We start from the raw sequence: 23,668 nt of genomic DNA on the forward strand, positions 1-23,668 counted from the left end.
GTCTGTGGTTGTTCCATATTGGTATCTACTTGTTTCAGCACCATTTATTGAAAAAAAAATCCTTTCTCCATTTAAATACCTTGGCACCTTTGTTGAAAATGAATTGATCATATATGGGCCTAATTCTGGACTTACTGATCTATTGGTCTATATGTCAATCTTTGCACCAATATCACACTGTTTTTAATTATTGAAGCTTTACAGTAAGTCTTGAAGTCAAGTTCTTTTACAAAACTATTTTTGGCTATTCTATTCCTTTGCATTACCAAATAAATTCTAGTATCAGTGTGAAATTTCTACAAAAAAACCTGTTGAGATTTTGATTGGGATTGCACTGAATTTATAGGCCAATTTGGGAAGAAGTAACATCTGAACAAAAGTGAGTGTCCCAATTCATGAACATGCTATCTCTCTCCATTTATGTAGGCCTTCTTTAATTTCTCTAAGCAGTGTTTCATAGTTTTCAGTGTATAGGTCTGACACATATTAGTTAAATTTACCCCTAAGTATTTCATGTTTTTTTTGAATTTACTGTAAATGGAATTGTTTTTCCAATTATTTGCAGTAAGTATATAAAAATATAATTGAGTTTTGTACATTGACCTTGTATCCTGTGACACCACTAATTACACTCTGGTTTTTTGGACATTCCTTTGGATTTTTCTTGAATTCAATGCCATCAGCAAATAAGACAGTTTTACTCTTCCTTTCTAAACTGTTTGCTTTATTTTTTCTTCCTGTCTTATTGTATTGGGTACAAGTTCTGATATATGTTGATTAGTAGAGTGAGAGCAGATTTCTTTTCCTGATCTTAGGGGAAAAAACATTTAGTTTTTCACCATTAAGTGTGATGTTACCTGTAGTTTCTTTTTTTTTTAAAATAAACAACCTTTATCAGATTGAAGAAGTTCTTTTCTACTCCTAGTATGTTGAGCTTTTATCATGAATGTTGAGTTCTGTCAAATGGATAATTATCAATATACTGATGAACTTTGAATGTTAAACCAACTTTGCATTATTGGAATAAATTCTGATTGATCATGGTATATTGTTCTAATAATGTATTGTTGTATTACTAGTACTTTGATATGGTTTTTTTTTTTTTTTTTTTTTTTGCAGCACGTGGGCCTCTCACTGCTGTGGCCTCTCCTGCCGTGGAGCACAGGCTCCGGATGCGCAGGCCCAGCGGCCACGGCCCACGGGCCCAGCCACTCCGCGGCATGTGGGATCCTCCCGGACCGAGGCACGAACCCGCGCCCCCTGCATCGGCAGGCGGACTCTCAACCACTGCGCCACTAGGTAAGCCCTGATATGGGTTTTTATATGTATGTTTACCAGAGACATTGGCTTGTAGTTTTCTCTTCTTGTAATATCTTCGTCTGGTTTTGGTATCAGCATAATGCTGGTCTCATAAGATAAGATGAGCAGTGTTCCATCTTCCTCTACTTTCTGAAAGAATGTGTGTATGACTGATATTATTTCTCCTTTAAATGTTTGTTAGAACTCACCAGTGAAGTCAGTTGGGCCTAGAGTTTTCTTTGTGGGAAAGTTCTAAATTATAAATTCAATTTCTTTAATAAATATAGGACTATTCAGATTTTTTATTTCTTCAGTCAATTTCGGGAATTGTGTCTTTCAAGAATTTTCCCCATTGGACTTCCCTGGTGTTGCAGTGGTTAAGAATCTGCCTGCCAATGCAGGGGACGTGGGTTCAAGCCCTGGTTCTGGGAAGATCCCACATGCTGTAGAGCAACTAAGCCCGTGCACCACAACTACTGAGCCTGTGCTCTAGAGCCCGCAAGCCACAACTACTGAACCCACATGCCACAAATACTGAAGCACGCATGCCTAGAGCCCGTGCTCCACAAGAGAAGCCACAGCAATTAGAAGCCTGAGCACCTCAATGAAGAGTAGCCTCTGCTCGCCGCAACTAGAGAAAGCCCATGCACAGCAACGAAGACCCAACACAGCCAAAATTAAATAAATAAAATAAGTAAATTAAAAAAAAAAAGAATTTCCCCCATTTCATCCAAGTTGTTGAATTCATTTTTCAGTATTCAAGGATACAGCTATTCAAGGGTAATTCCTTACTACCTTTACTATCTCTGGGATATCCAGTGATGACCTTCCTTTCATTCCTGATATTGGTAATTTATGTGACTCTCTTTTCCTTCTGATCAATTCAATCAATAATCTTACTGATCTTTTCAAAGAACTAGCTTATGGTTTCATTAATATTTTCTCTGTCTATTTTTTGTCATTGATTTCTGCTTTTATCTGTTATCATTTCCTTCCTTCTACTTACTTTGGGGCTTTTTGTTTTGTTTTGTTTTAGCTTCCTAAGGTGAAACTTAGATCACTGACTTTGGATCTTCCTTGAATTTTAATAAGCATTTAAAGCTATAAATGTCCCCTTAAGCACTTCTTTAGCTGCCTGCCACTAATTCTGATATATGTTTTCATCTTCATTCCATTCAAGATATTTTCTAATTTCCCTTGTGATTTCTACTTTGACCATAAAAGTATGCTGTTTAATTTCCAAATATTTGGGTATTTTCCTGATACCTTTCTATTATTTATTCATTTTTAAATACTTATTTATTTATTTGGCTGCATTGGGTCTCAGTTGCAGCGTGAGGGCTTAGCTGCCCCGAGGCATGTGGGATCTTAGTTTCCCGAACAGGGATCGAACCTGTGTCCCTTGCACTGGAAGGTGGATTCTTAACCACTGGACCACCAGAGAAATCCCTACCTTTCTATTATTGATGTATACTATAATTTTGTTGTCATTAGATACCATTCTTTATATGAATTCAATCCTTTAACTTTACTGATACTTATTTTATGGCCCAGAATATGGCCTATTTTGGTGAGTTTTCAAGTGCACTTAGTGAATGTTCCACATTCACAATGGCATACTGGAAAGAGTACAGGCCAGCAAGGCAGGAACCTGAATTATAATCTCATCTAAACAGAACACACTGAATGACCTTAAACCAATCACGAATTCTCTGTTACCTTATTCAATATATAAATGTAATAAGACTCAATGATCTTCATGATCTCTTTCCCTTCTTTATTAATTCCTTGGCAACCCTCCAATTGCAGGTCTTTATTACATTATACATGGATTACTACAGTTGCTTCCAAACTAGCCTTGCAATACTTCTGCATACTATTATTCCCATTTTACAGATAAGACAACTGAGTGAGGTTTAAGAGAGTGTTAGTAATTTACACAGGATAACAAGAGACAGAGCTGTGACCCAGACACAGATATGTGTGATATCAGAGCCCCTGCTCGAAACGACCACAGAACACTTTGACTATTACTCCACTGATAAGTGACTGTGTCACAACTCTTGAGTCTATATTTAAGCACTCTCTCCTGTCTTCCCCAATCTACAGCACACACTCTGCCCCAACTTTTTCCACCCAACCTTCTACTCTTTGGTATCTTCAGCCCTACTCTACAGCTATAATATCTATTGACTGTTACCCCACATCGTCTTAAAGTTTCTCATCTTTCATTCTATTTTAAGTACCTGGAATGGCTCATTCCTTCCCTCTGCTTATCTAAAACCTCTATCTCCTTCAATACCCAGCATTAATTCCTTTTCTTTCTTGTAGCCTTTCACTCTTGTAAATGGCCAGGGGATACTGCAACGTTACACCATTCATCCGCAAGGTAATCAAAACCTGTCTCATATCTTTTATTTATCAATTAAATTTTGGATTTTCCCTTAAACCATTCAGGTTGATGAAGAGAGACTACATGATAGGTTAAGAACATTGGTTTTATCATTAAAGAAAGCTGAATTCAAACCCTGGCTTTGCCACTTTCGGGCTGAGTGATTTGGGCACAAAGTTAAAATTTACTTAAGGATAACCCTAAAAAAAAGGTTTAGCTCAAGAGATATCCTAAAAAAGAGCGCCAATTTCTAATCTTAGGAAAAAAAGAGTGTTTTCCCATTATGCCCCACCCAACTATTTTTTTTATTTTAATTTTCTGCCTGATAAAGGCTATACTGATCTGACAAATGTTTATGGTCACAGGACTACAATGAACCTTATTCTTAACAGTGGCAGAGATGCAGGATTATCCCACATCAGGACCCATGTCTTTAGAGCTCCTTCTATCCCCCATAGTATACACCAAAGTTTCTTACTTGTAATGGATGCCCAGTTATGATTTGTTGATTTTTCACATTCTTTATAATTCAAAGGATTAAAAATGCACATATAAATCCAGACTCAGATTTATCATGTCACAGACTGTTCTTTTCCACATTAGATTAGAAGTTAACATTTTTTTCATACCTTGTAGTTTTCAAAACTTTTTAACTTCCATTATCTCAGGTAAAAGCAATAAGACATAAAAATATTAAAAAATACCTTCAAACCAATCAAAGAGAGAAACAAAGTATGGATTCCCTTGGTGAATTCTTGAACAAGTTGGCTATAACAGTTTTCCAATGGTCTGCTTATTAACTCCAATACCTACAAGAGTTAAAGCATTATTATAAAAAATAAATTTATGTTTTGCATTACTATAAAAAATAAATGGTGTTCCATATAAATTTTATATTTTGCATAGATTGTGTGAAGGCTGGGGGAGATAAAAAACATAAAGACAAAAAAATAAGAATTTAGCAGGTGTTCTCATGAAAATGGAAGAAGATAAATAAGGAAAATACTTTTCATTGTTTGCCTGAAATAGAAAAGTATTTGAACTACTCTTTCTAATTCTTAATCATGGGAGAGAAGGAAACATTAATTAAAGGAATATTAATAATTAATTTTTAAAAGACAATCTCATAAAAAGGCTAGACCAAAGTCCAAGAAAAGACAACAAAATGACCAACCATCCACCAGATTATTACCTGTTGCTTGTCTTTTTCTTGCAATATAAGAATACTCTCCCCAGTAGAATCTATTCCAGCACGGCCAGCCCTGCCAATCATCTGTTTATATTGATTCTTCTTTAAAAATTCTTTAGCAACATAGGGGGCTCTTAAAATAACTCTATGGAATTGATAAAATTAATTAAAAGTGGTATTCCATCTATAGTGATAGCTTCTATTTTTTAAAGTTTTCATTATATTTATGTGATATTAAATTTAGTAACATATTAACTCAAAATAATAGGCAACTACTGTTTACCAAGAATCTATGATGTCCTAGGCTCTTTATGTACATTATTTATAATCTTACAAAACTCTTGGTGATAACATTCTTTCTTACTTATTTATAAAGGAGTTAACTAAAGCATATATATACGTTAAGTCATTTAGCAAAACTCACAAAATTAGTAATTACCAGAACCATAACTTGAACTTAAGTCTGCTTAGCTGTAAAACATATGGTCAATCCACTAGAGCAATAATCTCAAAATAGTTTTGATTTGATACTCCATAAATGAAAAATCTGACCATGGACCACCAACATATGCATATTCATTTATGAGCTTACAATACTGTCAACATAAAATTGTAGATTTCATCTGATTTTGACCTACAAATATGGTGATTTCAATCCTGTTCACATATACAGAAGTTTGTAGCCAGCTTTCCTATTCAAAGGTGAGAGAAAACCTGTCATTTACCTAAAACAATCAGCCTACCTCTTTATTTATAAATCTCAATGGACAGCCAAGATTACCAAATACATGAAGAAAACCAATGACATAAAAGAAAAACAATGAGAGCATACAGAAAAAATGTCTGACAGAAGCAGATAATATGCAGAACAGAAAAGAACTTTAAAAAACTCTAATTAGTATCCACAGAAAATTCTAAAGGGTACTGTATTCACACTATGAGAGCAGACTCTTATAAAGAAAGGACAATAAAAGAGAGTTCTTAGAAATTAAAAAGAATTAATTAATTTAAACAATTTAATAGAACAACTGAATAATGAATGAAACACAGTTAACGGAATACAATTAAAAACTGATTTTGTTATACAGAAAGTAAAGATGGGCTTCCCTGGTGACGCAGTGGTTGGGAGTCCACCTGCCGATGCAGGGGACGCGGGTTTGTGTCCCGGTCCGGGAGGATCCCACATGCCGCGGAGCGGCTGGGCCCGTGGGCCATGGCCACTGGGCCTGTGCGTCCAGAGCCTGTGCTCTGCAGCGGGAGGGGCCGCAGCGGTGAGGGGCCCGCATACCGCAAAAAAAAAAAAAAAAAAAGAAAGTAAAGGTGAAGAAATCACATAGCTCATATAGATTGAAAAATGTGTAAGAACAATTAAGAGATGCAAGCTCAATTTAAGAGGTTTCAACTGTCTAACTGAAGTTACAAAAGCAGACAACAGAGAAAACAGAAGAAAAGAAATAATAAAATAACTGAAAAAAATTACTCTAAGATGAATAAAGGCATAAAACTTTAGACTGAAAGCATGTACCAAAGGGCTAAGCCCTATGAATAAGAAGTAGCTAAACTGGGAGAGTTAGGATTGCAGAATTAGATTTCTCAGTTTCTTCAGTTTCAAACCTTGGCTTTGAAACTCATTTGTTGGCCGTGAAGTTGGGTAAGTTACTTCATTATTCAGTGCCTCAGTTTTCCCTTCTATAAAATGTGGATAATAAAATACGACCTTTCTCACAGAGCTGTTGTAAGGATCTATTAAGTCAACGCATGTAAAGCTGTTATGACATGAGTGAGGGCATGCAATAACTGTAATTATTATTATACACTATGACAAAATGTTAAGGTTAAAGAGAAAAGTCTAAAAGCTTCTGGAAAGGGAAAAACAGCACGCCTATGCAAAAACAAAAATGACCAACACTAGCGCCTAAAAGACATGGAAGAATACTACAAGGGCCCCAAAGAAAAAAAACTGAACCTAGAATTCTGCTCCTAGCAAGGTGTTCAAGTGTGAGGCTAAAATAAAGACATCTTCAGCTACGCAAAGATTCAAAAATTTTTACTCCCAATGCAGCATTTAAAAAATAATTACCCAAGGATGGCAAAATAAAAAATGGATCATAGAAGGAAGATGTGAGACACAAGAGGCAGTGGTAGGCACACACACACACACAAAAAGTATAATTTACAGGTAAGTTTAAAGAACTATTGATTATAAGATGAAAGAAAATTTAAAATCTAGAACTAAAATTCCAGGTAAATGCAACAATACATGAGGCAGTGTAGAAAAACACACAAATGCTAAGACTCTTGTTATGTTCAAGCAGAGGATATAGTTATTGATTAATTCTAAAATGACAGAAAAACACAGTTGCGTTTTTTAACAGTTTTACAACTGTTAAAAAATTTAAGAGTAACCATTGAAACAAGAGAAATAGGATACATAACTTCCTTTTTTATTTCAACAATTGTCTGAAAAAATAGAAAACGTAACCAGTGACAGAGTTTGAAAATAAAAGAATAGAAAAAAATATACTTGGCAAAAAATGTAGTCCCAGCATTCAAAATAAAATCACTAAATGAGGAAAACAAGGATGTATTCTATTCATAAAAGGTATAATTCAGCAATAAGATATTTGCAGTAAACCTTTATATACCTAGTTTTGAAATACAAAGCAAGAACTTTTAAAAATGTAAAAAGGAGAAGTTGACAACTCCATCATTACAGTGGGAGACTCTGAAACTGACAAATCAAAGAATCACAAAGAAAAGGGAGGAGCTGATGACTAATAACTGTTATACATTGAGCTATATGAAACTACGTACTCAACAGAAAATACATATTTTTTTAAATCTCATGGATGATTTATAAAAACTGACCATTTATTTGAAAAAATGTCATAAATGACAAAGAGTAGAAATCAATTATACTGGTAATAACCAAAAAGATAATCAAGGATCTACTCTTTAAAAAAAGATACTAGACTCAAAAGTCTTTCTGGATGAGTTCTCTAAAGTTTCAAGGAAATCTGTTAAATAAACTCTTTCAGATCATAAAACATGGTCAAAAGCTTGCCAACTGTTTCTACACAACCAGGATAATAAACCATAACATCAAAACCAGATAGGGAGAGTAACAAAGAAAGAAGGAATTCTAACAGCAAGAAATCTACTAGTGTTATTTTTCATTAAAATATTAAAGTAAATAAACCGAACAATCAACTAAGCAAATGCTGAAAAAAACATTTGATAAATTCTCACCCACTACTGAGAAAGAATAAAACAACAAAAAAAACTGTTGGCAAGCTAGGAACTGGAAAGTTTTGAGACCGGCCAACAATGACTTATATCTTACCTTCGAGCTGGTAGGTTAACACCTGCTGCTAGGGTGGATGTGCAGGTAAAAAGGCAGAGAACTCCTGCGGAGTAGGCCTCTTCCAAGAGCTTCCTTTCATCACTCGTTAAACCACCATGGTGATAAGCAACTCCAAATGGGATGGTGTGCTTTAAAACAGGACACAGGTTGCCATTGCTGATATTCTTCAAGTTCTTAATCACCTCATGTTTTTCTTTCTCTTTGTGTTTCAGATATTCCCTGGGAAAAAGACGTTAGACGTGAACCCTTGATCTTATAGTGACAAAGTACCTAAAATTTTAATTTCAGTAGGTGCATGTAAACATTCTTTTTTTAAAAGAACTTATTACTTTTATTGATATAAATACATAGAATGTTCTTAGAATTTTGATTTGACTTCATTAGCTATTAGGCAGTTTCTCTGAACCTTTTTGTGGATCACAGAGCCCTGTGAAAATCTGCTTAAAACTAAGGAAAAAAATATTCACATAAACACAACACTTTGCATATAATTTCAAGGATTCATGGACTTCCTGAAGTTCAATCCTGTACCTCCTATGAATACATGAACTCCAGGTGTAGACCCCTGCTCTAGATGTTACAATTATTTTTTCACAAGAACATATATCTTTAGTGAAGATGATTTGTTTTAAGTCATAAATTTTCTTCTCTGAAGATGAAAACATATATTATTAAATCATATGAATTATATGTAAAACTGTCTAAACTCTAGCATTTTAGAAGCCTCAGTAATATCCTACAATGTCTTCTTACCTAGAAGCACCTATTATTTTAAATTCCCTTCTAGAAAAGAAAAAAAGGAAAGAAAGACTAAGTACAACTAACTACTAACTGACTACAAAGCAACAACTTCTGAATACCAGTAGCAAACAAATATAGTCCAAGATATAAATATAATACACACAGCCCTATGTTGTTTTAGCATGCTTCATGGAAAGCATAGAGAGCTCTGGTTGGTGCTAACTGCACAAGGACAGTCATTTCACACGAAGTTGAGAAATGGGAGGCCAGGAGACAGTGAAGAATTGGGAAGAAAGTGGTCAAGATTCATCAGTGCAAGAACTAGAAGTGGCCGCTGAGTAGGGAGCAGCAGACTTTATGTTACTACTTTCCGGCCAGTGTTTGAGGTCCTGAAAGGGACAAATCCTTCTCAAGGAATTAAGACTTATGGATAATCACCTTATAATTTTAGAGAAGGGAGACATTATTTGTAACTGACCAGATAAGACATAATTATATGGAGAAGGGTTTTGTGGGAGAAGTTGAGATGTGAGCTGGGCCTTGAAGACCAGGTGTTAGAGAGGCAGCAATGAGGGGGCAGGAAAGTGCAGTGTTGGCAGAGGGTAAAGCAGGATTGTAGGCATGGAAATGGGAAGTTCAAGAATAAACAAAGAAGACAAGTAGTTCAGTCTGGATGAAGTGCAGGGTGGATAAAGAAAGGAAGAAATAAGGATGGAAAAGTAAGTTGAGTCATTATCTTAGCATGAATTCTAGGCTAAGAAGCACTGTGGTATCATTTTCAGGGACATTTTTAGGGAAAGTGATATGACCAGAGCTCTGGCAGTTGTCAGCAAATAGTGTTTAAAAGACATCCTTAACTTAGAAGTCAAAGGTGGTAATAGCTATAAAAAAGATAATTTTCCTTGAGATTGAGACAATCACTTGGGAAAAAATCTGCTTCAGTCTTTGCACTTAGACATACAAGCATATTCTAGGTGATTTTACTATACCTGCTTCACATGAAATGTCTGATTAGGAGGCAAATCATTAAGACATAGGCTGATATTCCAGGACTCTCATGAAATTACGTTCTAAGGACAATACTGAGATCAGAAACCATTTAGCCCCAGATTTTACTTCATCTACATGTAAACTATAGAATAATATGAAAAAGTATGCTCTAAACATGACATTTTAGCCAACAGCCACCAAAAAAGGGGGCTAAGCTATACTCAGAACATTCATTCACCTTATGAAAGCAGCAAGTAATATGGAAAATGTATTTTAGAGGAAGTTTTCCTTCAGAAAGAGTTTAAGAAAGTATCAAGTGTCCATAATAATTCATTAACTAAGGGTTCTGGAGAACCAAATTTTTAAGTAATTCAATATTAAACATCAACATTTATGACCCAAATAAACTGTTATCACCAAAAAGCAAAATAAGTCAAGGATATAACTTGACTAATAATAAACCTCACATCTCCCAGTCAAAAGTTTGTCTCTAAATTTCCCCATCACTTAGTGCTACACTACCTTATTCTAAGAAAACAACTGATTTACTGAGAATATCTCAATGATAATTTAATTTCCTTAGGTTTTTATAGTCTACATCACCACTGTAAAGGCAGACTCTGTTACTGAAATCGGAAACTCCTGAGCTTTATCCCAAACATCTGCATCTCTGTACTAGTCAATGAATTTAACTCTATATTAGATCAATCCATGATGACAGCAGGATTGGGAGGGGAGGCGGAGGATGGCTAGATTAGAATCCATAGTACTGGTCTGTGAACAGTGAGATAGCACTGGCTCAGGGGCCAAAAAGAAGTCTGAAAAATATGATAAAAGTACACATGGGACAAAAAGGTACAGAAAAAACTAAACTGTTCATACTTAAGTTCATTTTATACTTATCTCTATGACATAACAGAACCAACATTAACATTTTATAGTATAAAATTACAAACTAATACATTTCTTAATTATTTAGGAAATTCAATTCAAATGTCCACACAACCTAAGTGTGAAGTTTACTAAGAAAACAAAGGCAACAGTACTTAATTAAAAAGAAAGTTAAGCTGAAGATATGATTCATCCACACAGTGATTAGTGATCAGTCCTCTGATCATGTAGGCCAGCAGCTGACCTTGGCTGCATGCTGGACTCTGCCTAGGAGCTTTACAAAATAATGGTGCCTGGGTCCCACTCCCATATATTCTGATTTGTCTTGGATGTAGCTTGGGCACTGAAATTTTAAAAAGGCTCCAAGATGATTCACTGTGCAGCCAAGCCATTATATTAGTCAGCGTTCTCTTACAGGTAGAATTTTTCTCTGGCCATTTCACATATGTGAATTTCACAGTTCAACTTTCTTCAAGGTCAGGGCCTTTAGAATCTGTTATAACAACTTAGTATAATGTTCTGCAAGAAGTAATTAGTGCTTGCTGAATAAACAGAACATACAGCATGTAAATCATAATAAAAATGAAACAATATTTTTTAAAAGAGTAACATACTTGCTTAAAATTTTGCATATCATTTCTGCTACATTTTCACAGTTCTTCTTAGTGGGACAAAAAACTAAGCAGGAATAATTGGGAATAACTTCTGTCACCAATGCTACCAAGTGATCAGGATCCATCTTTTTCAGAGTATCAGAATACTGCACAACAAGATTTAGGAACAAAGTAGTTAGCAACCATGAAAGCCTTTCATTTTACCAGTGTAAAAGGTAAGTAAAAAGGTAAGCTTTGAAAGGTAAGTAAACCAACCATAATTTTGAACTTCTCATTTAAAATATGATCATTTAAAAGAAAAGATACAACCTATATTAAACAGCAAAATGTTAAGTCCCACTTTTCTCTTGGGTTATTAGGGTTTCGTTAGGTGTATTTAGTTTTAAATAAAGGAAGTGAAAATAGTTAATGTTATTAATAACCCCACTGCACACCCGTCTCCACTGAAGCAGAAAAAGTCCACAGAGAGAAACACAGATTGATCCTAATAATAGTCAAAGAACTGCATAAATAAGCTAAACCTCCTGCTTTACTAACAGTTTTCAAAAACATAGATTCAATCATACTACAGGACATATTTTCAGAAATAAAAAATATATTTATCAAGCAGATGCAAAGAACTCAAAGAACATGAAGAAAAATGTAAAGTTATTTAAAATCTCCTCACTTCCTTCGACTTTACAGAAAACTAATTAAGATACAAATTTAGAATAATATACCTTTATAGAATTCTAAAACTGTTGTAAAATCCCTTTCTTCCTTTTAATGTCCTTCACATAAATCACAGAACATTAACATAGTATACATTAACATTTTCATACACCAGTATCTGAGCTATACAGCCCACAAATATTTCTTCTTGTTTTGCTGTTGTTGCTGAATGAATAAACATTTATGGGAGAGGTCTCCAAACGTTCTTGGTTCCTGGAGCCCCAAGGTCAAAAGAAATAACTAACAGTTCTGATTCTTAGGTAGTTAGGTCCAAACAACTTAATAAGTATGTATTTCCTCACAAATTAGTAGCCATCTAAATAAATAATACACATCAACTGAATAAAATTTTTTTTATTTCATTCTTAAATAACCATCAGAGGCCACTAACAGGATGTGCACACAACTGGGCCCTGCAGTCTTTCAAATCTTAGAAATCCTCATTTCCTGTCCCACATTGATTTTCACATGGTATTTGCTTACAGTAAGTGCAAAAACAACCCCCAACTTCACAAAGATACAATATCGTAGAAAGTAATGTAGTGTGATCTAATGTTGACATAGGAAACTGCCTATCTTGAACCAGTAGTTTGTGTGGTGTCCAAGAGTTGTCAAGCATCAGCTGTTTCTCTGAAACAACTAAACTACCCCATGGTACCCATGCAACTCTTTTGTGGTGCCCCAGGGAAGCCGGGCACAAAGTCTGGGAACCTCACCTTTAGGGATTATCAAGGTTACCTTATAGTTAAGGAGACGTGAAAAAGTCATGCCATTCTCAGCTTTGCTGTCAACCTCATATATTGTGTCCTTTATTTTCAGATATTCTTTTAATTCAACCTCGAATTAAAAGGACATTTGCAATTAATATCACATGTAAATTCCTTTTCCCAGAGTATCAAATTTTGTAAAATATGTTGTAAAAAGGAAAGATATACAAAAATTTTAGCTTTTCTAAGGTATGTAGAATGCTTCAACTTAAAAGTTACTTCTTTCCCATTTAAGTTTATTTTTCCCTTTAAATCAAAACAGGGATTAATATCCTTGAAGAAATACTTATGAATTGAATAGCCACATACCTAAAAGAAAATCAGATACTTGTATGTGTCACAAGAGGAAGTATAAATGAGTCAAGTGTTCAGACTCTATCTTTTATTAAGGAGTTATTTATGGTATTCCTCAAGATTTATAGCTTCATTAGTCATCAGTTTTAATCTAAAAGTGACCAAATTATTAATTTAACTATTTGTAGACAAAAAAAGCTTGTAAATACAGCTCATTGAATTTTTAAAAGAACAGCATCTAATTTGACAATTAAGGTCAGAAAATGTCTCTTGAAAATTCTCATATTTGGTGCAAATGTAAAAACACTAAATTTCAAATTAAAATTTGGTGATTCTAAAAAAATTATTTTCTGAAAACCTATTTAGACACAGAAACTTCAAACAGAGTATATGTACATTATAAGTTACTTTCGAATAACTATGAACTACATTTATTTACTTTCTTTCTTTTAGGAATACTATTATTGGGGAGTTTAAATTTAAATCCATGTGAAGTCTTAACTTATTTTAAAAAAGCATTAAAACTACCAAAGCATAAATATTTGAAAATATTTTAACTTTTAAGATAATTTTTTTTATGTGCCAATAACTTGAAACATGAGTCACTAAATTCTCACTGAATGAAAAAATTTACCTTACAGAATATAAAGTAGAAAAGCAGAATGGGTCTGAAAAATTCCATTCAATAAATATTCATTGAAGGCCCATGGGTCACGCACTGTTCCAGGTGTTCCCCATACAGTACTGACCCAAGCCAAGATCCCTGACCTCTACACACAAACTTGCTACCATTTAGCCATGGTGAGTGGCATTATGTTCCTTCACTACTCTTAGAATTTTTATACAGTACATTTTCTACTTTTCTTTCTAAATAGAAGATGATACATAACAAACCAAACCTTAGGTACATACTGGTCTAAACTGACTCGTGTAATATTCTGCTTGCAGGAACTCTTGTAGGTCTTCAACATTGTTTAATGTTGCACTCATACCGATAATTTGAGTTGTTTCTAAAAAAAAAAAACCCAAAGTATTGATGAAAATGTGTTACTTAGTATATCATAACAATAATTTTAGCAACCTTTTAGTGTTCTTATTCTTCCTGAGTGATTTGAGAAAGAGGGGACAGGTAAGAAAAATACCAACACAGTTGACCCTTGAACAACACGAGGGTTAGGGGTACCAACCTGCTTCGCAGTCGAAAATCCGTGTAAAACTTATAGTCGGTCCTCCATATCCTCAGTTCTGCATCCCTGGATTCAACCAACCACAGATCATGTGGTACTGTAGTACTTACTATTGAAAAAAATCCACATATAAGTGGACCCATGCAGTTCAAACCTGTGTTGTTCAACGGTCAACTGTATAATACCAGAGTATTAATCTGGCAGATGATATTACTCAGAAGAGAGGTATAAGCTGGTAACACAGATTGGGAGCCATCAAACACAAGGAGCCCTTGAAGTCATGAGTATGGATGAGAATTAGCAGAAATTGTATGAAGTAAGAAACAAGAGAAGAGTCTAAGATGAATCTATGGTAACACCAATGTACATGATGAATACGCTTAGAAAGCAGTGTCACAAAGGAGAACAAAAGGAGAAACTAAAGAGATTCCTTTCATTCAAATATCTATTAAGTGTAAGGCACTGGTGACAAAAGGACAAATAAGTATACAGCAGTAGCAAACACATGTCCATTATGTGCAGGTACTATGCTAGATGCTGTACAAAGACTGACTCGTGCTATCTTCACAGCAATTCAGTGAGGAAGGTTCTATTACTATCATCCATTTTTGATGCATAAGGAAAAAGAGGCACAGTTACTATAACTTGCCCAAGGTCACAGACAAAGTTAAAAGTGAGCCAGGATTTGAATCCAGCTCCAGAGTCTGCCCTTAGCCATTATGCTATGCTATCTCTCAATGCTAACACATGATCAGTCTTACAGACAGATAGTAGGGAAACCAAGACAGAATGATGTTTAAGCATCCAAAGGAAAAATGAATGATAAATAATCAAATGCTGAAGAGAAATTAAGACAAGGACAGTCAGTGTACACTGGATTTGACAAGTAGATGATCATTTTCCCCTCTTCCTCTGCTTTATATGTTTCCATAGAATTTGTCACCATCTGACACACTGTATGTTTTCTTGTTTATCTGCTTATTATCTGTTCACTTTCACTAAAATATAGGTTTGATAAAGGCAGGGCCTGATGCACAGGGGGTACTAAATAAATTTTTTTTAATAAATGATTATAAAGTGCTACAACCTGCCTAAATACCACTGTTATCAAAATTTTAAAAATAATTCTTAAGATCTGATCTTTATGATTAATAATTTTCCGTATATAAACTATTAACAATATACAACAACTAATATGCTATTGCAATAGTATATCAAAAAATAATAGAGAAGATATTTAGAATATTTCATATACATTTAAAGACTATCTGATGTTGTAAAATAGCTCCTTAAAGTGACTATTTATATACAATGTTTTCTTGGTATGATGATCATACTGATGGTGGCAACAACAGCAAACCCTTATTGTGCTACGTGCTAGGCATGGCTGAATGCGTCCGTTACATGTGTTAACTCATATAATCCTCACAATAATCCCATCTGGTTGGTACCATTATTATCCCCATTTTACAGATGAAGAAAGAAAGGTTGAGTCACATGCCTAAGCACACATAGCTAGTAAGTGGAGGATACTGATAGGGGACATCCTCAAATGTTAACTTCATTTATCTTCACAATTCTACTCACTCATCCATTCTTCCAACAAAAATTTATAAGCTTACTTTAGACATAAAAAACTAAGGCAGAAAGCTTAAGTACCTTACTCTAGGTTACATAATCTAGCTAGTGACAGAATTAAGTCTTTTATAGGTCTCTTGATTATAAATCAATTAGTGACCACATTTGAAAGAATACTTACTGCTAGTGTAGAGGATTTTTGCTAGAGTCATTTCCAGTATAGCCCCACGGCTTCCTTCACCGATCATGTGCAACTTCGAGATTTTAAAAAAAAAAGGGAGAAAAGTAAATCTGCATAAAATACCTAAATAAAACAAGCATACATTGGATGAAATGAAGAAGCCATCTTTGCTTTATAACTCAAACATTTTCGTTATGGCAACTAGAGTACATACACATTATTTCACTGGTATTTTAAGTTAATGAGGTTGTCCCGAGTACAACATTCTGGCATCTGGAATTCATAAATACTATTATAAAACTGAACATATATACATATATTCACTCTTCAAGAAACACTTGACACAAAACTGAATTTAAGACTACCATGCATGGGGGCTTCCCCGGTGGCGCAGTGGTTAAGAATCCGCCTGCCAATGCAGGGGACACAGGTTCGAGCCCTGGTCCAGGAAGATCCCACATGCCGCGGAGCAACCATGCCTGTGCACCACAACTACTGAGCCTGCGCTCTAGAGCCCACGAGCCACAACTACTGAGCCCGTGAGCCACAACTACTGAGTCCACGAGCCACAACTACTGAGCCCACATGCCACAACTACTGAAACCCATGCACCTAGAGCCCGTGCTCCACAACAAGCGAAACCACAGCAATGAGAAGCCCATGCACCACAATGAAGAGTAGCCCCTACTCGCCGCAAATAGAGAAAGTCCGCGCGCAGCAACGAAGACCCAATGCAGCCAAAAATAAATAAAACAGATACAACATTAAAGAAATAAAAAATGTTTTAAAAAGAAGATTACCATGCATGAAATGTCTTTATCTGTGTTATCTATATATTAAAATAAATTACTTATTTTCATAAAGGTATTAAGCAGATCCACATAATAAATGTTAGTATAATAAAAATGTTGATAAATTAATAAATGGAGTAACCAACCTCATCTACAACAACCAGACCCAGACTGTTAATCCTTTCGGTTTCAATCAAAGAGTTCACCAGACTATGTCCTTTTTCAATAGTGGCAATATATAGTGATTTCTTTTCCCTTCTTTTAATTGGAGGAAATTTTCCTTTGCTTCCAGCATATTCTTCAACAAAGAAACCCAGTTCTACACCAAAACTTGACAAACCTGAAATCTAGAATATTAGTTAAAATAAACAAAAAATATCAGATAAGAACCCTAATTGTTAAGTGTTCACAGGGATTTAAAAAATCTAAAATAGTGTTTAATACTGACAATGGGAACAAGGTCACAGATAATACATACCTACATATATATAAGAAATGTCATAATTACTGTATTAATCTTTGCAAATAAATGCCACTTTTAAACTAGATAATATAAATATAAATTTTAAGTGTCTCCTCTGATGTTAAAAAAATCAGAATAACTCATTTATTTTGATAAAATAATTGGTTAGTTTCTGCTTGAAAAAGCAGGCTAAATATCAATACAACATGTAAAATGCAGTTTAATCCACAGGTTTAGAAAAAAATAAAACCCCTTCTGAAACAGAAGAGATTTTCGATTAAGTACTCCACACTGTATTTGCACATCCTAAAAATAATAATTCTCCATCATTAATAGAGATACCTTTTCTCAGTCAATAAAAAGTTGTTACATTTATGCTAGTTTTTATATCTGAATGTCGAAATTACATTAGCAAATACCACTTGTTAAAAAAAAAATCACACCTTTTCTTGAACAATTGCCACATATGGTAGGATCATTAAAACATCTTTTCGCCGGCAAAGCAGTTCTTGCAGCATTAAAATCTCAGCCACGAGGGTTTTTCCACCACTTGTTGGCAAGGAATATATTAAATTTTTTCTTTCTTGCACAGAATTCAATGTTAAGCAAGCATGTTGCCATTCTGTGGAATTGAAAAAAAAAAGCCTTATTTTCCCCTTCTACAATCTCAAAAGTTTTCTAAGAAGATAGAATCAAATCTTACCCTGTGTAGCATCTTCTCATAGTGATAAATGTAACTATATATCAGTGTTAATTGTCAAAATCCCCAACGCATGGTGTGCATTCTAGTTCAGGCCTGGTCAGTGAGGTGGGCAACTAGCCCACCTATTTGCCCACTGCAGGCTGAGGTCTAAGATTCCACAGGGCAGACAGCACCTGCTGGACAAGAGATGTCACCTGGGACATGGAGGGGCTAACGGGCACTTCAAGGATCTGTGTGAATTCTAAGGCCTTCCTCTTATGTTCTGCAAGGATACTGTGTGAGCTTCCCTTGCTCATTCACCCAAATACCATCTTAGAGAGAAACAGGGCGAGGAGGAATAAAATTTATGAGGTTTTACACAAAGTAAGAAAGACTATTCAACCAGCTCTCACAGGGAGCTGAAGTTTGAATGGCCTGAATACCACCTTAAACTGATTGATGAGACTGTTTAAACCATAAAAGACTAGGATCATTAACTAGGACATCCAGGATTTCTACAACTTAGCAAGGTGGAATGTATGAAAAGGATCACATCAGATCCGAAACAATGTGAAAACTAGTATAACTACTCTGTAGGAAAATCTGACAATGTGGATCATCAAAAGTCTTCAAACTATGCATCATTTTTATCCCTAGAAAAATGGGCAAAAGATATGACAAGACATTCACACCAGGGAGAAATGCAAATGGCTAATAAATACACGAAAAGATGCTCTATTGTTACCTATTAGGTTGGCAAAATAAAAAATGTTAAACAGCTACCAAAAAAAAAGCCCCCACACATAAAATCCAGAGTTTACTAGACTGGACATGAACAGGCATTTCTGTGTGTGGCTGACGAAAGCATAAACTGCTACAATTTTTTGGAAAGCAATCTAGCAGCATCAAAAATAAAACTGCACACTGCCTTTGATCTAGCAGTATTGCTTGTAGAACTCTACACCTACAGAAATAAAAGCAAGGGTATATGTGCAAGATGTTCACCATAGCATTGTTTATATATAACAAAGAGCCATCAAGGGGTAAAGACTGAATTATTGCACAATCATATGATGTAATTCTTTGCAGCCTGAAATATTTGCAGATGACTATGTATTTTTACTTTAAAAGTATCTCAATATTTTACAGGCCAAGAAAATACAGCCATTATATTGTAATAACTTTATTTACTTATTTTTTTATCTTTTGGTTGTGCTGTGCTGCATGTGGGATCTTAGTTCCCTGACCAGGGATCGAACCTGTGCCCCCTACAGTGGAAGCATGGAGTCTTAACTACTGGACTGCCAGGGAAGTCCCCTGTAATAACTTTAAATGGAGTATAATCTATAAAAATACTGAATCACTATGTTGTACACCTGAAACTAATATTGTAAATCAACTATGCTTAAATAAAAAAATTTCAAAAATATTTAAATAAATTGAATGTTTAATACTTAAATATTAAAAAATACTTCAGACTAGTATCACCCACTAGTTATCAAACTGCAGATGTTTGTGTGAAAACACAACTTGACCATATCCACATTTTATCCAACTCAGACTTTTAAAGTATAAAATGACCAAAATAATGAATATTTAGGAATAACATCTATCTTCACACACTAAAAAAAAAAAAAAAAAATTACATTAACTTAGTTCCCAACATTTCTATAAAACAAATTAAGCATAATTCTACACTTAAGAGGCAAAAATAAGTTTAAGGTTGAAGTTCTCTAGCTCAGTAGCTCTCAAACGTCCCACACATCAGAATAACCTGGAGGACTTACTAAAGCAGATTGTTAGGTCCCACCCCAAGGTTCTGATTCAGGAGGGCTAGGGTGGAGCCTGGGAATGTGCATTTCAACAAATTTCCAGGTGATGCTGCAGTAGGAACTGCACTTTGAGAAGCATTGTTTTAGCTCAATGAAAAGTAGCACATATATTTATGCTTTAACTTGGTCATCCTTAAGCCAGATTTACAAATAAAAAGAGATTTTAAAAAGTTATTTACTGGGACTTCCCTGGTGGTCCAGTGGTTAAGAATCCGCCTTCCAATGCAGGGGACGCGGGTTCGATCCCCGGTCCGGAACTAAGATTCCACATGCCACAGGGCAAACTAGGCCAGCGTGCTGCAACTAGAGAGAAGCCCACATGCCACAACGAAAGATCCCGCATGCTGCAACAAAGATCCTGAGTGCCGCAGATTAAGACCCAACGCAGCCAAAAAAAAATAGTTATTTACTGAAGTTCTTACTTAGAAGCAATCAGTATAACTACTGACAGTCATTACCAACGTCTAACTTGGCATGTCCTTGACACAGAACTGGAAAAACAACTATTATTATTATCCCTTTTTAACAGAGCAGGAACTAAGGCTCAGAGTGCAAAACCTGTGTTTAAGTGACATGGCCAGAATTCATAACTAGGCTGACAAACCCCAGCAGTTGAGAACCTACCAGAGTGTACCAGGCACAGTGCCAGTCACATAAGAAAAAGATGAGTTAGATAGAGCCCTGTCCTCAGGGTACTCATTCTGGCAGGAGATGCAGATTAGACAAAAAACAAGGTGCTAGGAGAAAAGCAGAGGGAAAAAAGTTAACATCTACTTCAAGGGCAATATACACCTGTAGCTCTTAAACTGCAAACCTTGCAATTTAGAATTTGTTAGACTCTTGTAGAGCCTTATATTAGACTTTGTTTCCTGTAGTCCTATTTCTCCAACCTGATTGTCTTCTCCCGAGATGCGAACTCATGTTTTCATGTGGTTCATAAGATACTAACTTAGGAGTTTCAGAAATAATTTTGAAGTAATTGGATGATAGGCTGCTCTTCAGGGATGGAAGCAAGTGTCCTTTCTGTCTAAAATGACACATATTTGAAATATATGCAAGGACCCAGGATTTTTGAAAAACGTTACAAGACAAATGAATTATTATCACTATTTCTTTGCACTTAAATCCTAACGTTAGTTGTCCTTAAAAATGTTTAGTTTTCATCAAACTAAACAGTTCAGTCAGTTTTACAAATACTGACTTCTTTCACTCAAGACATATTAGTAGTCAATGGAATTTCAGCAACTAAGTTTTGGTAGTAAAGTAAGAGCCAGCTAAGGAAGCATTAGCTAAGAAAACTGAGCAGCAGCTAGACAACCAGAGGAAAAAAACCAAGAGTGGAATGCCAAGAAGTCAATAAATGGGTGTTTCAAGAAGAGTTTGGTCAATTTTGTCAGGTAAGCAACTGTCAAAGAAGGTAAGAACTAAAAGTATCACTGAGTTGCGACACCCTAGTCATTATATCTTAAGTGACAGCACAGAACCCAGAGTTGGAGTGGACTGGGAATTATCTGAAGTGAGGAAAGGGAGGCAGCAAGGATAACACGTTGGAGAAGTGTGACCACGAAGGGAAGGAAAGAAGTTCAATAGTAGCAGGATAGGAATGGAAGGCTCAGAGAGGACTGATGTTTTGATTTGTTTTAAGGGGAGAAATATGACGATGGAAGCATCGGTTTTCTTTTGATTTGCATCAATATTACAGTGATGATGGTAAATTTTTTTCATTCCAGCAAAAAGCATTACCATATAATTTTTCAATTCCCTTGAACTGAACATAAAGGTCTCTCACTTTGCTGGGTAATGAATAAAAAGGACCAAGGTCATCTAATGATGACTCAATTGTTTTCTTAGCAACATTAATTTCTTCAGATAGAAGAGTCTCTTTGAGCTGTTTAGTCCTAGAAAATACTGGTGTTTGAGCCTTGGCATTTCCAGTCATGGTATTTTTTAGATGATCTTTAAGACTTTTTCTCCTATTCGCATCTGAACTAGTTCTGACTTTGGAAAAGGATTCATCAGTTTGCTGTGGTTGCTCTACGTTATTAATGGGCAATTCCTTGTTCACAGTCTTGTGAGAGGATGAGTTCCAATCCCTCTCTTCAGTAGATGGATCACCCAAATCATTTGAAGAGTTATATAAATTTTCAAAGAATAAAACCTGTGAAGAAGGTATATCATACAAAACATCAGCTTCAGGATCAATAGGGACATCTTCATGCCCACTCTGGTTCTTCGTGTGCTCATCTATTTTTAATTCAGTACAGTCGCCTACAGTAGTAATGCTGAGTGTGTTGTGTTTAATGCTTTCTGAACAAAGATCTTCAGTGGCATGGTCTGTAGCATGTTTCCTATGTTCAGGAAGTTGCAAATATTTTTGTTCCAGGTCATCAACTTGAGCTAAAAAAGAGTTTTCAGCAAAGCTATCATAGTCACCAAACATGTCCTCTTCACTGTCAATATTCTGGAAAGAAGACAAAAAGATTTATGGTCAATTCTAGCTTCATTAAGAATAAAAGTTCCAGCTGAGGGCTCTATCAAGCATATAATTATATGGTCACTTATGGATCACAGACCTAAATGTAAATCAGCCTATAAAATAGATACTATCATCCCATTTTACAGATCAAGAAATGGAGGCCCAGAGAGGTTAAGTGACTGGCATAAACTGTCCTCCTAGTGATGCTGGGATCCTAATTCTTAAGCTAGTGCTAAATCCTTTAAAATGGCAGCAAGACCGATAACCATCTACTGGAAGGGGAGAAGTTTCTGATAACCGCAGTGCTGTTTCACCTCCAATACTCCATTCTGCAGAGACTGGCCTGTAATAAAATCATGCTTGTACCACTGGACACTCCAAGGAGATTGTTCTTAGAAATCTGGAATTGAAAGGGAGGGTCTGACTTGGTATGGTCTATAAACAGAAGAGATGGAATTTGGAGGTAGCAATATAGGGGAGTGATTAAGAACCCAAGATTTGGAGTAGGAAATGTAGTTTCTTAACTTCTCAGGGCCAGATTTCTGTTGTAAAATCTAGATAACGTAAATAGTTTAACAAAGTACCCAGCACATAATAGGTCTGCAATAAATGGTAGATTTTTAGTACAAGGAGCAGCAGAAACTTGGAAGTCTAGGTTTGCGTCTGGTCATGCCACTTACTTGCTGCATGTACAACTTCTGTCTCGGGGTTTCATATCTATATAATAATGGGGCTAACAGTGCAACACCTCACAGGTGAGGATTAACAGCGATAACAAAGACTAGGTAAGCCCACGAAGGCTAGTAGATAATTGGTCAATTGTTTGCACCTGGGAAGGGAACTGCCAAACTTCTTGGCGTTCCAACCACGCCTTCTTCAGCTGGTCTCCCGCGCCTCTTTCAGTGAGCATGCGCAGTGGGAGACCTGGCTTTGTATCATCAACCCACAGGTAGGAAATGGAACGTGGAACTCAGGGGAATTTGAGAGGTGACGGGGCTGTACCTCGACCGGCTGCACGTCCATGGTTTTTCGCCGCCGGCTCCCAGCCACCGTCTCCTCGTCCTCGTCCTCCTTCTCCTCATCGCCGGGCTTAAGCTCGGCCGCGGTGAGGGCGGCAAAAACGCTCTCCAAGCTACGACGGTTCCTTTTGCGGACCGACACCCGCCGGCGGATGCGGGAACAACCTTCATCCATGGCAGGGGCTGGGGGCCCTGCCCGGATGTCGT

At 35.9% G+C, this 23,668-nt stretch overlaps 1 protein-coding gene across 8 annotated transcripts in view; it reads right to left on the reverse strand.

Annotated features, from left to right (window-relative positions):
- The window catches only part of HELQ (helicase, POLQ like), a 40,618-nt gene extending 16,950 nt beyond the window's left edge, over positions 1-23,668 (reverse strand). For 3 of the 8 annotated variants that reach the window (XM_027087569.1, XM_027087571.1, XM_027087572.1), the window contains exons 1-11: positions 23,445-23,668; positions 21,710-22,427; positions 17,896-18,074; positions 17,136-17,336; positions 16,199-16,271; positions 14,165-14,262; positions 12,930-13,028; positions 11,481-11,626; positions 8,224-8,463; positions 4,884-5,025; positions 4,396-4,500 (exon numbers count right to left, since the gene is read on the reverse strand). In XM_027087569.1, the coding sequence (XP_026943370.1) occupies positions 4,396-4,500; positions 4,884-5,025; positions 8,224-8,463; positions 11,481-11,626; positions 12,930-13,028; positions 14,165-14,262; positions 16,199-16,271; positions 17,136-17,336; positions 17,896-18,074; positions 21,710-22,427; positions 23,445-23,636 (2,193 nt within the window). In that variant the 5' untranslated portion in view covers positions 23,637-23,668. Of the gene's footprint in view, positions 1-4,395; positions 4,501-4,883; positions 5,026-8,223; positions 8,464-11,480; positions 11,627-12,929; positions 13,029-14,151; positions 14,263-16,198; positions 16,277-17,135; positions 17,337-17,895; positions 18,075-20,590; positions 20,704-21,709; positions 22,428-23,444 lie in introns of those variants that run through there. The other 5 variants (XM_027087570.1, XM_027087574.1, XM_027087573.1 and 2 more) reach the window with 5 other exon arrangements.

The sequence above is a fragment of the Aethalodelphis obliquidens genome, unplaced genomic scaffold (assembly GCF_003676395.1).
Source record: "Aethalodelphis obliquidens isolate GAN/ISIS:26980383/991018 unplaced genomic scaffold, ASM367639v1 scaffold59, whole genome shotgun sequence".
Taxonomy (NCBI): Eukaryota; Metazoa; Chordata; class Mammalia; order Artiodactyla; family Delphinidae; genus Aethalodelphis; species Aethalodelphis obliquidens.